Here is a 14,348-nt window from a genome sequence, read left to right on the forward strand (position 1 = left end):
AACCCCTGTGGTGGGTTGGCACCCTGCCCAGGATTGTTTCCTGCCTTGTGCCCTGTGTTGGCTGGGATTGGCTCCAGCAGACCCCCGTGACCCTGTGTTCGGATTCAGCGGGTTGGAAAATGGATGGATGGATGGATTTTCCAACCCGCTGAATCCGAACACAGGGTCATGGGGGTCTGCTGGAGCCAATCCCAGGCAGGGTGCCAACCCACCGCAGGACACACACAAATACCAAGCACACACTAGGGCCAATTTAGAATCGCCAATCCACCTAACCTGCATGTCTTTGGACTGTGGGAGGAAACCCACGCAGACAGAACATGCAAACTCCACGCAGGGAGGACCCAGGAAGCGAACCCAGGTCTCCCAACTGCAAGGCAGCAGCGTTACCCACTGCGCCACCCTCAAACAGGATCATTGCTGCAATTTGGCTGCGTGTGCCCAGTGATATACACATCCCTAATCCCTCCACTTTGAGATGCGATGGCTAAATAAACACATAAACAACTGTTAATATCAAAACTGGAACTACTGTCCACCTGGTGACTTTCTTTAGAAGTAATCGATACGTTTACTAACATCTTTGACCCTATGCTATTTATCACATTGCTGCATATTAAATGTATTTACTGTATTACATTCACATATTACTTAACGAATAAGATCCGTGTTCATTTTACACTTTACTACACATGTACCACTACAACGTGACAGTATGTTTTTGGGAATAGTCCACTAATTTTTCAATTTATTACATAATGCAATACCTATATCGCATCTTTCGGGACGATATTAAAAGTACTGCTAATATCACAGTTAATGTTATTTCTCCTTACTAATTCACATTTAATGTTTATTATAATAAAAATGATTACAAATCACATGAGATATTAATTGATGTATAATCTATGTGCGAATTAAAGATATTTACAGAAAAAGTACAGTCGTTGCTATTAATATTGAATTTACTGAACACTACAAAGTTCTATCTACCTGTCTACAGTATATAAATGCTGCTCACGAAGCAATTTCTTAATCTACAAGTGAAAACAGTTGCTATTGGCTAAAAACTGTAATGGGCAGGACTTACCGTGAACTTCCGGTTTGTGGCGGTAGCAACGATGGCGGAAGCGAAAGGGAAAAACATCACGGCGCTGCCGGAGGATGCTATCAAACATTTAAGAATCACTTCTATTTGGACGTTCCTGTTTTCCGTAAGCAGCGTCTCACCTGTTTAATGTTCTGCTTTGAAATTTACATTTATATTATTTACAGAACTATTTTTTCCTTTGAAACTGGACATAATATTTGGTTACCAAATTGATTATTTGTTATATCTGCCTGATTTTAATAATAATAATATGTATTCCTTATACTATAACACAGTCTGCTTTTCGTGTACACGTAACTATGACTTGGAAGGTTTTGAATGATAAAAAAGCGTGTAGAAGATCTGTTGCTGGAATTGCATTGCTGCATTTGTTGATACTAACAAGTAATTGCTGTTCATTCCGACCTGTGCTACTTCGCTACTTTTCCTGGCTTCTTGAATCTGTCTCTTTTTCTGTATAGATTGAGTGGAGTGAGCCATGGCTTATTGGACTGTTAATTGGACATCTTCTTTGTCTGTTGGTAACTTTGGTAACATTTCGATTTTACAGACTTCAAATATTGCATTTTCTTGTTTTAGGTAAGTAAGCAAGGAATTATTTTTGTTGAATGTTTTTTCTTTTTTCAGATTGATAATGGATGTCTGCGTGTCACTTCCTCTGTGCTACTGAAACTTATTTCAGTTCGTAATGGGGTTAAGATTACCATTGTACTAATTTGTTTTACAAAATTTAAGCCCATAGAAGTGTTTGACCCATCAGGCGTTGTTTTATTTGGATATGGTGCTGGGACATAAGTGTGTTTTGAAATAATAACATAGACGACGAGATAGTTGTCATTTGTCTATTTTGCAGGCATAAGACTTTTATCTTCCAGTGAAATATTATGTTTATCTAAAGTAAAATATGACGCTGTTAGTGTACTGCTTACAATAGGTACAGCTTAGTTTTTAAGTGAGTTGTAGATCGTTCTGTGGTTGATTTGACAACTATTATTTTTGGCAACTTGCTTTTTACATTGACTTTTAGTTTTTAGCATTGTGTGTGTGTGTGTGTGTGTTTTACGTTTATTTGCTTAGCAGACACTTTTATCCAAAGCGACTTACAAAAAAAGTCAACAACATTCCGCAGCATAGTTTGGGAAAAAGGGTTACAAGACAAAGATAGAAAACTTATCGCCACAAGTGAAGAAAAAAAAAGCTAGTTATAAAATCTAATAGATAATATTGTATAAGAGAGACAGAGATTCACCAAACAAGAGTCATCAAATGCTTCTGAACATTTTTCCATTTTATTAGGGGCATAACTTCTTCTTTTTTGATAGTGGGTGGCAGCTGTAGTCCGGAAGAGTCCCCCATGAATAGAGGTTTTTAATGCGTGCAAGTCTGCAGTAAACTTTTCAGTGACTGCATTTGTCTGTTTGTTTTGATTTTGTAGCACCTCAGACATGTTATTGCAATGAAAAAAATGGTTTCAACATTCAGTTTTTATATTTTTTATGGAGATAAATATACTGGGTGATTCAAGGGAGAAAACTCTACAGTAGACAGAAGTTGGCATGCTTACAGAAGTAGTAGTTGAAGATTCAGAACAGTAAGAAGATTGCCTTCAAAGGATCTTTGTTTTATGGATTAAGCGTTCTGAGTTAGTTGTCTGGCACATTTTAGTGTTAGAATTTTGTGGAGGTTTATATATGTTTCAATAATTATGAAATGACCTGCTGTGCTCCAGTGTGGTAAGATACATTACACCCATAGGTAGGTTACTATGAGATGAATAGTAACATAGCTCACAAAAATGTGTAATGGATTATAGCCTTTTTTTTTTTTTTTAATACAAATGAGTGGTGAAACAGATGTTAACTTTTTACCTATAACCTGTAATCACAGATAACATATGAACGCCAACATTTAAGGCGTCAAGAATGACTCTTGAGACTTGTCGTGGAGAGTTGATAGATGTTGCTGGCAGACTAATAGAAAAATAAATGTTGTGTGCTAAATAACAAATGTTTCTGACATTCAAGTATTTGCATCTTTAATGCAGACTTGTAAAATTTTCTATTATTTATGTGGATGCAAGAATGATTTTTTTTTTTTTAACATTTGAAGTGCCACCTTTCCAAAAACATAACACAAGATAGCTTTGGGTAAATCAAATACACTGGGGTAATGTACATGTTAGAGGGTAGCAGGCCAGACACACAGAATATTTTAGCCCGATTCATGAGGTGTCTGTCAAGTATATATTCATGAATCCCTGCATCTACCAAGGCCCTTCAGAACGGATCATATTTCATTTAACTTGTATATAACAGAATGTGTAATGGCCTGTTGTCTTACAAAGTACACATGTATAAATTCAAAGTCTTTTGTATGACAGAACTCACTTTATAGTTGTTAAAAATGTTTTGTAATGCATTTTATACTTTTTCTTTTCTCTCCAATAGTTGGCTTGGTGTATAGTGCAGAATATATCAATGAATTTGCAGCAATGAATTGGAGGTATTGTAATTTTTTTAATCAAGATATTTTCCTTAAATAATAGGCATCTGCAGTGGCTTGCAAATATTTGGGCACCCTTGCTTAAAATATCTGTTACTGTGAATTGTTAAGGGAACAGAAGTTGAACTGATCACCAAAAGACATAAAGTTAAACATGACACATTTCTTTTCAACATTTTATGCAGGATTAGTGTATTGTTTTTGTACAGTGAAACCGTGCAAACGTTTTGGCACCCTAGGTCTCTTTAGCTCATTAAGGCTATGGTTTGTTCACAGTCATTGTTAGGAAACCCCAGGTAGTGTAAATTGTATAAATTCTCTGACTCTTCAAACCTTGTCCCAACAATCGGCAACCATGGGCTCTGAAAAATAAAAAAATTGATGCTTACAAACCAGGAGAAGGCTGTAAGAACATAGCAAAGCATTTTCATGTAGCTATTTTGTCAGTTCATAATGTTGGTAAAACATGGCAGTTAACAGGAATGGTAACCATCTGCAAAACAGTTGAAGTTAAAAAGAGGATGGGTCTTGCAACACAGTAATGATCCAAAACAAACCTCAAACTCTACAATGCAGTACCTCAAGAGGCACATGCTAACGTTTTTGCTATGGTCGTCATAGTCCCCTGATCTAAACATCCTTAAAAATCTGTAGATAGATCTGAAAAGGACAGTACATGCAAGACAGCCCAAGAATTGTGCAGAGAAGCCTTTTGCAAGGACAAATAGGCGAAAATACACCAAGTAAGAATTGAAAGACTCTTAGCTGGCTACAAAAAGTGTTTACAAGTGACCATGTCAAGTGCCAAAACCTTTGCTTCAAGCTCTTTTAATTTTTTTGGCATTTTGTGCTTGTGAATGATGGAAAGAAAAATGTAATCTTATTTGAAATATTAAAGAAATGTGTCATCTTTATGCCTTTTTGTCAATGTCAATTTATTTATACAATTTATTTATATAGCACATTTAAAACAACATAGTAATGCTGTGGCCAAAGTGCTTTACAATAATAGAATAAAAGAAAAACAAAACAACATAAAACATAAATAGAAATAAAATATATGAACATAAAATAAAATACATAATAAATAGAAGTAATGTTATATACATGAAAAATAGAAGTAATGTTATATAATCACAAAGAGGAAAAAGGTCATGGAATGCAAGTGAATAGAAATGAGTCTTTAATCTTGTTTTGAACAATTCAGTTGTAGACAACTCCTTTATATGATGAGGTAAAGAGTTCCATAGGTGAGGCGCAGCAGCTGCAAAAGCCCTGTCCCCCTTGGTTTTACACTTGGTACGAGGGACAGCCAGAGACAGCTGACCAGAAGATCTAAGCACTCTAGATGGTTGATGTAAAACACACAGTTCAGATAAATAGGCAGGAGCAAGCCCATGTAAAGATTTAAAAACTAGCAGCAAGTTTTTAAAATCAATTTGAAAACTGACAGGCAGCCAGTGTAAAGAACCTAAAATAGGAGAAACAGTCATACTTTCTTGCCCCAACCAGAAAGCGAGTGGCAGCATTTTGGACCAGCTGTAACCTGTGTATCAGGGATTTGTTAATCCCAGAATACAGCGAGTTGCAGTAATAGAGGCGAGAAAAATAAACGCATGAGTAGCTATCTCAAGATCCCTAGAAGATAAAAAAGGCTTTATCTTACCTAATAGACGAAGTTGGAAAAAGCAACTCTTGACTACAGAATTTAGTTGTTTCTCAAAAGAGAGGTTACTATCAGAGGTAACACCAAGATTGCGGACTTGAGGTTTGGAAAAGACAGAGAAAGAGCTGAGAAGTCCAAGACCAATTTGGGCTTTAGCTGATGGACCCACTATAAGCAACTCCGTTTTATTTTGATTTAGATCAAGAAAATTATTAGCCATCCAGGATCTTAGTTCAGACAGACAGTTGTGGAGTTGATTTGTTGCAGACAGGAATATAAACCTGAGTATCATCAGCATAGCAGTGAAAAGAAATGTTACATTTCCTAAAAATTGCTCCAATAGGGTGAAGGTATATGGAGAATAAAATAGGACCCAAAATGGATCCCTGAGGAACACCATATTTAAGAGGAGCAGTAGATGAAGAAGAGGAATTGAGTCACTGAAAAGTGTCTACCAGTTAAATATGACCTGAACCAGTTAAGAGCAGCCCCTTTAAGCCCAACAAGATGTTCAAGCCGCAACAGCAATATCTCATGGTCAGTAGTGTCAAAGGCAGCAGACAGGTCAAGGAGGAGGAGGACTGCCGCATCACCTGAGTCAGTAATAAGAGAGATGTCGTTGAACACTTTCAGGAGTGCCGTTTCAACACTATGATAACGCCTAAAGCCAGATTGGTAGATCTCAAATACAGTGGGGCAAAAAAGTATTTAGTCAGCCACCAATTGTGCAAGTTCTCCCACTTAAAAAGATGAGAGAGGCCTGTAATTTTCATCATAGCTATACCTCAACTATGAGAGACAAAATGAGAAAAAAAAATCCAGAAAATCACATTGTCTGATTTTTAAAGAATTTATTTGCAAATTATGGTGGAAAATAAGTATTTGGTCACCTATAAACAAGCAAGATTTCTGGCTCTCGCAGACCTGAACCTTTCTTCTGTAAGAGGCTCCTCTGTCCTCCACTCGTTACCTGTATTAATGGCACCTGTTTGAACTCGTTATCAATATAAAAGACACCTGTCCACAACCTCAAACAGTCACACTCCAAACTCCACTATGGCCAAGACCAAAGAGCTGTCAAAGGACACCAGAAACAAAATTGTAGACCTGCACCAGGCTGGGAAGACTGAATCTGCAATAGGTAAGCAGCTTGGTGTGAAGAAATCAACTGTGGGAGCAATTATTAGAAAATGGAAGACATACAAGACCACTGATAATCTCCCTCCATCTGGGGCTCCACACAAGATCTCACCCCGTGGGGTCAAAATGATCACAAGAACGGTGAGCAAAAATCCCAGAACCACACGGGGGAACCTAGTGAATGACCTGCAGAGAGCTGGGACCAAAGTAACAAAGGCTACCATCAGTAACACAGTACGCCGCCAGGGACTCAAATCCTGCAGTTGCAGACGTGTCCCCCTGCTTAAGCCAGTACATGTGCAGGCCCGTCTGAAATTTGCTAGACAGCATTTGGATGATCCAGAAAAGGACTGGGAGAATGTCATATGGTCAGATGAAAAAACTCTACTCGTCGTGTTTGGAGGAGAAAGAATGCTGAGTTGCATCCAAAGAACACCATACCTACTGTAAAGCATGGGGGTAGAAACATCATGCTTTGGGGCTGTTTTTCTGCAAAGGGACCAGGACGACTGATCCGTGTAAAGGAAAGAATGAATGGGGCCATGTATCGTCAGATTTTGAGTGAAAACCTCCTTCCATCAGCAAGGGCATTGAAGATGAAACGTGGCTGGGTCTTTCAGCATGACAATGATCCCAAACACACCGCCTGGGTAACGAAGGAGTGGCTTTGTAAGAAGCATTTCAAGGTCCTGGAGTGGCCTAGCCAGTCTCCAGATCTTTGGAGGGAGTTGAAAGTCCGTGTTGCCCAGCGACAGCCCCAAAACATCACTGCTCTAGAGGAGATCTACATGGAGGAATGGGCCAAAATACCAGCAACAGTGTGTGAAAACCTTGTGAAGACTTACAGAAAACGTTTGACCTCTGTCATTGCCAACAAAGGGTATATAACAAAGTATTGAGATGAACTTTTGTTATTGACCGAATACTTTTTTTCCACCATAATTTGCAAATATATTCTTTAAAAATCAGACAATGTGATTTTCTGGATTTTTTTTCTCATTTTGTCTCTCATAGATGAGGTATACCTTTGATGAAAATTACAGGCCTCTCTCATCTTTTTAAGTGGGAGAACTTGCACAATTGGTGGCTGACTAAATACTTTTTTGCCCCACTATAAATTATTGGAGTTAAGGTGATCAACCAATTGATTATAAATAATTTTTTCTAGAATTTTAGCCAGAAAAGGCATTTGGGAAATTGGACGAAAATTGGCTAAAACTCCAGGATCTAATTCTGCTTTTTTTAGACGGGGACAGACTGCAGCATGGTTACAAAATGAGGGCACAATCCCCGAACTAACAGAATCATTGATGATGGCTAGTAAGGGTGGGCCCAACACATCAAAGGCTTCCACAAGAGACGTGGTGGTACAATATCCAGAGGAATGGGGGCTGGTTAAGGGTGTCAATAGTTCTTTTTAGCTGTAAAAGTGAGACTAGATCAAATGATTCTAAGACAATGTCATGATTAACAGTAGGAAGTTCATATCCCATTTGAACAATGCCACGGCGGATAGTATCGATTTTGCTGACAAAGAATGATAGAAACTGGTCACATGAATGAACAATGCTATTTGATGCCATCGCAGGGTGGGGGTGAATGGCCGCATTAATTGAATTAAATAAGACCCAAGGATTCTTTGAGTGACGGGATACTAAATTGGCAAAGAAGTTTTGTTTCGTTATCTTAACTTCAGCCAGGAAATTGAAAAGTCCTAAAAATCTGTTTAGAGACAATCAGTCCGTCTTTTTTCTAGCGCCGTTCAGCAGTTCGACAGGCACAGCGCAGTGATCGTGTATTTTCATTTAGCCAGGGAGCAGGTCTACCCTTATTACTAAGTATCTTGGGCGGAGCAATTGAGTCTAAAATCGTTTTACAGGAAGAATTATATTTTACGACAGAATCATAGATACCATTATTTTGGTCATGCACATAAAGACTAGAAAAAATGGTTTTAAAATCGGATATAATAGAAGAATTTAAAAAGCACGAGCAGCGTGGGGGACAGCTATTAGTCGGGACATCAACAGTAATATTCAGATCCATCATTATAGAAAAATGATCAGTAAAAGAAACATCACATAAATCAATATTATTCACTGAAATATCACGAGTAAGAACGAGATCAAGGGTGTGACCGAGAGAGTGGGTTGGCGTATTAATATGCTGTATAAAATCAAATGAGTTCAATAGTGATAAAAAGTCATTGACCAAAGGTTTCGATTGACAACAAACGTGAATGTTGAAATCACCAACAATAAATACTTTATCATGAGAGAGGGTGATATCAGCCAAGAGATCAGAGAATTCAGAGATGAAAGTATCATTAATTACAGGAGGTCTATAAACCACGGTAAACAGCAGAGAAAGGGAGCTGCACACTTCAAAAAATTTAAGTTCAAAGCTGCTAAACAGACCCCTTGTAAGGCTCTGACACAAGAATATACTTTTAAAAATAGTGGCAATGCCCCCCCACGACGAGTCAGGCGAGGAGAGTTTAAAAATGAATAACCTGGTGGAGTCATGTCAGTAAAACAAGAAGAGTCACCATTTAAAATCCAAGTCTCATTGATGAAGAAGAAATCCAGATTATTTGAAGTAATAAAGTCTTACAGAATAAGTTTTATTAGACACTGATCTCACGTTCAAGAGAGCAGCCTTGATAGTGGTAGAAGAGCTCATTGCAGGATGAGCACGGGTGAGTGTGCGAAGATTAGCAGTGTTTACTACTCAATTGCAGGCCGAGGAAAAGTGATGCTGTCTTGAAATGGAGAAATTAAATCCAGTGTCCAGCGCCTATGAACCAGTGATCAGTTCCTCTTCTGCTCACTTAACTATTCACAGGAACAGAAATTTTAAGCAAGGGTGCCTAAACTTTTGCATGCCACTGTAATATCAAGACTGGCATGATGCTTATTCTAACTGTCTCCTCTGAAGTTAATAAAAAGTTGTTTTTATTTATCATTAATGGATAATTTAAAGTTACTAGCTAATCAAAGAAGAATAAAGCCCAATTATTACTTGGATGGTTCATGCATCTGTTAAAGGATTTTTACAATTGTTGCATATTATGAAGTCTTATGAATAAATAAGAATAAATAGAAGCTTTAATTTTATTTTAAATTGGCCGAATGTTAATGGTGGTAACTACGGCCACTTAATTATAAGGACAAATCTATTCTTAAATGCCCTTGTTTCTAAATTTTCCACAATATATGATGTATATCTTTAAAGGCTGCAGTGTTGAGCCTTAAAGCTTAACAAACCCTCTGATAAACTTAAACATTAAATAGGAGTTGTGTGTGCATGGAAAGGTTATATAAAATTAATTGTAATTTGACTCACACAATTTCATGCCATGAATATGTGTTTATTTTTGCAAAAGCAATTTTATAACTATATTTCTTTCTCACAGATCATTTTCGAAATATCAATACTTTGATTCAAATGGAATGTTTATTTCACTGGTTTTCTCAGTACCTCTTTTGTTAAATACAGTGGCAATAGTGGTAAGTTTGTTTTGGCTGGAATATAATACATTCAAGCATAAATTTCTATCGGTTGTAGATCTCACACTTTCCTGAAATAATTATTTAAATATTCAACTTTTGAAATGTTGTTCCATGGGAGGTTGCTTAAAAGTAAGTTGGTCAATTTCTTTCAAAGCAAAAACTACTGTTGATACAGAGCAATCTGGAAAAAATGCATGTCATAAATTATGAGTAATAGCTTACTAGCTGTAATACTTGATCAGTCTCTTGCAGGACATTTGTAGTATTGTAATTTTTTTTAATGTTATTTCTTTTCAGTCTGCCCCAGTGTCTGGCAGTGCTGCATTCGTTTTTTGTTACTACTGCTTTAACTGGAGGCCATGCAGCAGTGGTACTTATCCCTATTTGCTAAACCCAGTTTGTCATTTGTTTTGGATTCTTTCACCATTAAATTATAAATAAATCAAAAAAGAAAGAGCTATTAGGTCTGAAATTTAGCGTATAAATAAAACTAGTATTAGACTGACCAGTGCTTTGGCAATTTTATCTTGCATTGTATGGCAATGTGTGTTAGTGTGAGAAATACATACTCTGTGTTTGTGTATTAGGATTGCATGACTACAAAAAAAAAGCACATATTAAAAAAGTACATTACTAGGTGTTGGGTATTTTTGGTACCAGAAATAATCATCAGCTTTCCTCTCAATTGATCACCAATCCTCAAAACCCAAGCCCCACTAATTACTAGCTATCATAGAGTTTGAAAAACTGTCCAATTTGTAGAATTAACAAAATAAACCACAGGCTTTGACGCAAACAAGGCCTTATAGCATCCCCTACTCCAAACAACCTATTGCTTTGACCCCAAACACCCTGGCAGATGCAGAGAAGCTCGTCCATGCCTTTGTCTCTTCCAGGCTGGATTACTGTAATGTACTCCTCATTGGGATTCCTGGCAAGAGTATCCAGAGACTCCAGTATATTCAGAACAGCGCTGCCAGGATCCTGATGAGGGTGCGAAAGTATGATCACATCACCCCAATCCTGAAAACCCTTCACTGGCTCCCTGTTTCATTCAGAATAGAGTACAAGGTCTCCCTTCTTACCCATCAGTGCATTTATGGACATGCCCCTCTTTATCTACAGGAACTCCTTACCCCCCATAACTCCTTACGTTCCCTCCGCTCTTTACTCACTAACACTCTTCAAGTCCCCAGAACTAAGCTCAGCAGCATGGGTGACAGGGCGTTTTCATCGGTGGCGCCGAGGCTGTGGAATGCCCTCCCTGATTACCTGAGAGCCCCACAGTCGACTGAGGCCTTTAAGCGAAACCTAAAAACTCATCTTTTTAGAAAGTCATTTTGTTAAAGTATTTTATAGACTCTTCTGTTCTTTTTTTTTTATTTTATTATTTTTACTCTGTAGCACTTTGGGATTGCTAAAATATAAAGTGCAATATAAATAAAATTTATTATTATTATTATTATTATATTGCTTTGTCCAGGATCAGGACTTCATGGGGACCTCCTTATTTTTCTTTGACAGACTTGATTGGTAGTGAGAGCTGGCTAGGCTGTGGAGAAGGATGTTAGCCAGAACATTGCAGCTCAGATGAGGCGTCTATGGTTAATAACACTGTAAACACACAGCAACTGGATAAGAAAGAAAATTATTAGAATTGAGTTGAACCACGTTCTGGTGCAAGCTTGGTTAGTGTAATGGCAGTTCTGGTGTTTAGGTAACTCTGAAAGAAAGATATGTAGAGGCAAGGCCTATGGGTGACCAACATACAGTGCATCCAGAAAGTATTCACAGCGCATCACTTTTTCCACATTTTGTTATGTTACAGCCTTATTCTAAAATGGATTAAATTCATTTTTTTCCTCAGAATTCTACACACAACACCCCATAATGACAACGTGAAAAAAGTTTGAGGTTTTTGCAAATTTATTAAAAATAAAAAATCTGAGAAATCACATGTACATAAGTATTCACAGCCTTTGCTCAATACTTTGTCAGTGCACCTTTGGCAGCAATTACAGCCTCAAGTCTTTTTGAATATGATGCAACAAGCTTGGCACACCTCTCCTTGGCCAGTTTCGCCCATTCCTCTTTGCAGCACCTCTCAAGCTCCATCAGGTTGGATGGGAAGCGTCGGTGCACAGCCATTTTAAGATCTCTCCAGAGATGTTCAATCGGATTCAAGTCTGGGCTCTGGCTGGGCCACTCAAGGACATTCACAGAGTTGTCCTGAAGCCACTCCTTTGATATCTTGGCTGTGTGCTTAGAGTCGTTGTCCTGCTAAAAGATGAACCGTCGCCCCAGTCTGAGGTCAAGAGCGCTCTGGAGCAGGTTTTCATCCAGGATGTCTCTGTACATTGCTGCAGTCATCTTTTCCTTTATCCTGACTAGTCTCCCAGTTCCTGCCACTGAAAAACATCCCCACAGCATGATGCTGCCACCACCATGCTTCACTGTAGGGATGGTATTGGCCTGGTGATGAGCGGTGCCTAGTTTCCTCCAAACGTGAAGCCTGGCATTTACACCAAAGAGTTCAATCTTTGTTTCATCAAACCAGAGGATTTTCTTTCTCATGGTCTGAGAGTCCTTCAGGTGCCTTTTGGCAAACTCCAGGCAGGCTGCCATGTGGCTTTCACTAAGGAGTGGCTTCCGTCTGGCCACTCTACCATACAGGCCTGATTGGTGGATTGCTGCAGAGATAGTTGTCCTTCTGGAAGGTTCTCTCTCTCTCCATCGGGTTCTTGGTCACCTCCCTGACTAAGGCCCTTCTCCCCTGATCGCTCAGTTTAGATGGCTGGCCAGCTCTAGGAAGAGTCATGGTGGTTTCGAACTTCTTCCACTTACGGATGATGGAGGCCACTGTGCTCATTGGGACCTTCAAAGCAGCAGAAATTTTTTCTGTAACCTTCCCCAGATTTGTGCCTCAAGACAATCCTGTCTTGGAGGTCTACAAACAATTCCTTTGACTTCATGCTTGGTTTGTGCTCTGACATGAACTGTCAACTGTGGGACCTTATATAGACAGGTGTGTGCATTTCCAAATCATGTCCAATCAACTGAATTTACCACAGGTGACCTCCAATTAAGCTGCAGAAACATCTCAAGGATGATCAGGGGAAACAGGATGCACCTGAGCTCAATTTTGAGCTTCATGGCAAAGGCTATGAATACTTAAGTACATGTGCTTTCTCAATTTTTTTATTTTTAGTAAATTTGCAAAAATCTCAAACTTTTTTCACGTTGTCATTATGGGGTGTTGTGCGTAGAATTCTGAGGAAAAAAATGAATTTAATCCATTTTGGAATAAGGCTTGTAACATAACAAAATGTGGAAAAAGTGATGCGCTGTGAATACATTCCGGATGCACTGTATGTGAATACTGAGGCTGACAGGAGTATATAGAATCTCAGAAATTTGCTGTCAGAGGTGAGAAGGTGTGCTGCATCCTTTTTATTGTAATCATTCCTTTCTATGTTTGAAACTCTTTAATCTTGTTTCCTTATTTAAAAATATATGCCATTAATGGTGAACATTTTAGTGCTCAGTCCTGTGTAAAGGCTTGTGGTTTTATTGTTCTAAATGTTACAAATTGAAATTTAATCAATTTTATTTCAGTTTAATTTTACCCTTAAACATTTCAGAGCAAGGTGGGCAAACTGCTGAATGCATGCAAAATTGAGTTAAAGAAAAATACATTAAAAAAAAAAAATGTTAAAAATATTATGATAATTATTGTCCAATTTAGAATTACATATTTATTGTTTAGATTGAATTTCTTATACTTTCAGGCTTTAAACCCTACTTGAATTCTAACTCCTGTTAAATCCCTTTTCTAGACTGCATGGGTCTACCGGACATTTACAGCTATGACAGAATTGAAGGCTCTGCAAGTAAAGAGGAAAGCAAGCAAGCAAAAAAAGGAGAATTAGGATCATTTGAAACAGATGGCAAATTGCTCAGTGAACATGAAAAAAGATATGGGCAGTTACTGTATAAAACTGAAGAAACTCCTGAACAGTTTCAGCATATTTTGTGCAATTCATAGACTCTGAACCAAGTGGACACTGAAGTCACAAGAATGTAAACTATAGGATGAATTATATTTTATAACTTTTATTGACTTAATGTTCTGAGTTGGTTTCACCCGACAATGACATTTGTACAGTATTCAAACAATATTAAATTCCTTGTTTTACTAAAGTAAAAATTTCTCTTGCATAATTGTTGGCTGTTAAATAACTATACTCAATTCTGAATAATGATTTTTCCATCTAATGCATTTTCTTTATGAAAAAAGATAGTTTAACTCGCCCTTTTCATCTAATCAAATAAGACCTACTGAACATCAGTTTGTGTTTATCTTTTTAACTAGTAGTTCACTAGTATCTGTTTCTAAGCTTGCAAGTACCTTTTTTGC

General features: G+C 37.9%; 1 protein-coding gene across 1 annotated transcript; it reads left to right on the forward strand.

Annotated features, from left to right (window-relative positions):
• The first annotated feature begins 1,080 nt into the window (after positions 1-1,080).
• tmem18 (transmembrane protein 18) lies at positions 1,081-14,138 on the forward strand. The gene is made up of 5 exons (XM_028797749.2): positions 1,081-1,214; positions 1,573-1,690; positions 3,559-3,613; positions 9,835-9,928; positions 13,768-14,138. The coding sequence occupies exons 1-5, from the start codon at positions 1,122-1,124 to the stop codon at positions 13,858-13,860; spliced, it is 453 nt and encodes a 150-aa protein (XP_028653582.1). The 5' UTR covers positions 1,081-1,121; the 3' UTR covers positions 13,861-14,138.
• Positions 14,139-14,348: the final 210 nt, after the last annotated feature.

Source organism: Erpetoichthys calabaricus, chromosome 3, assembly GCF_900747795.2.
Source record: "Erpetoichthys calabaricus chromosome 3, fErpCal1.3, whole genome shotgun sequence".
Classification (NCBI taxonomy): Eukaryota; Metazoa; Chordata; class Cladistia; order Polypteriformes; family Polypteridae; genus Erpetoichthys; species Erpetoichthys calabaricus.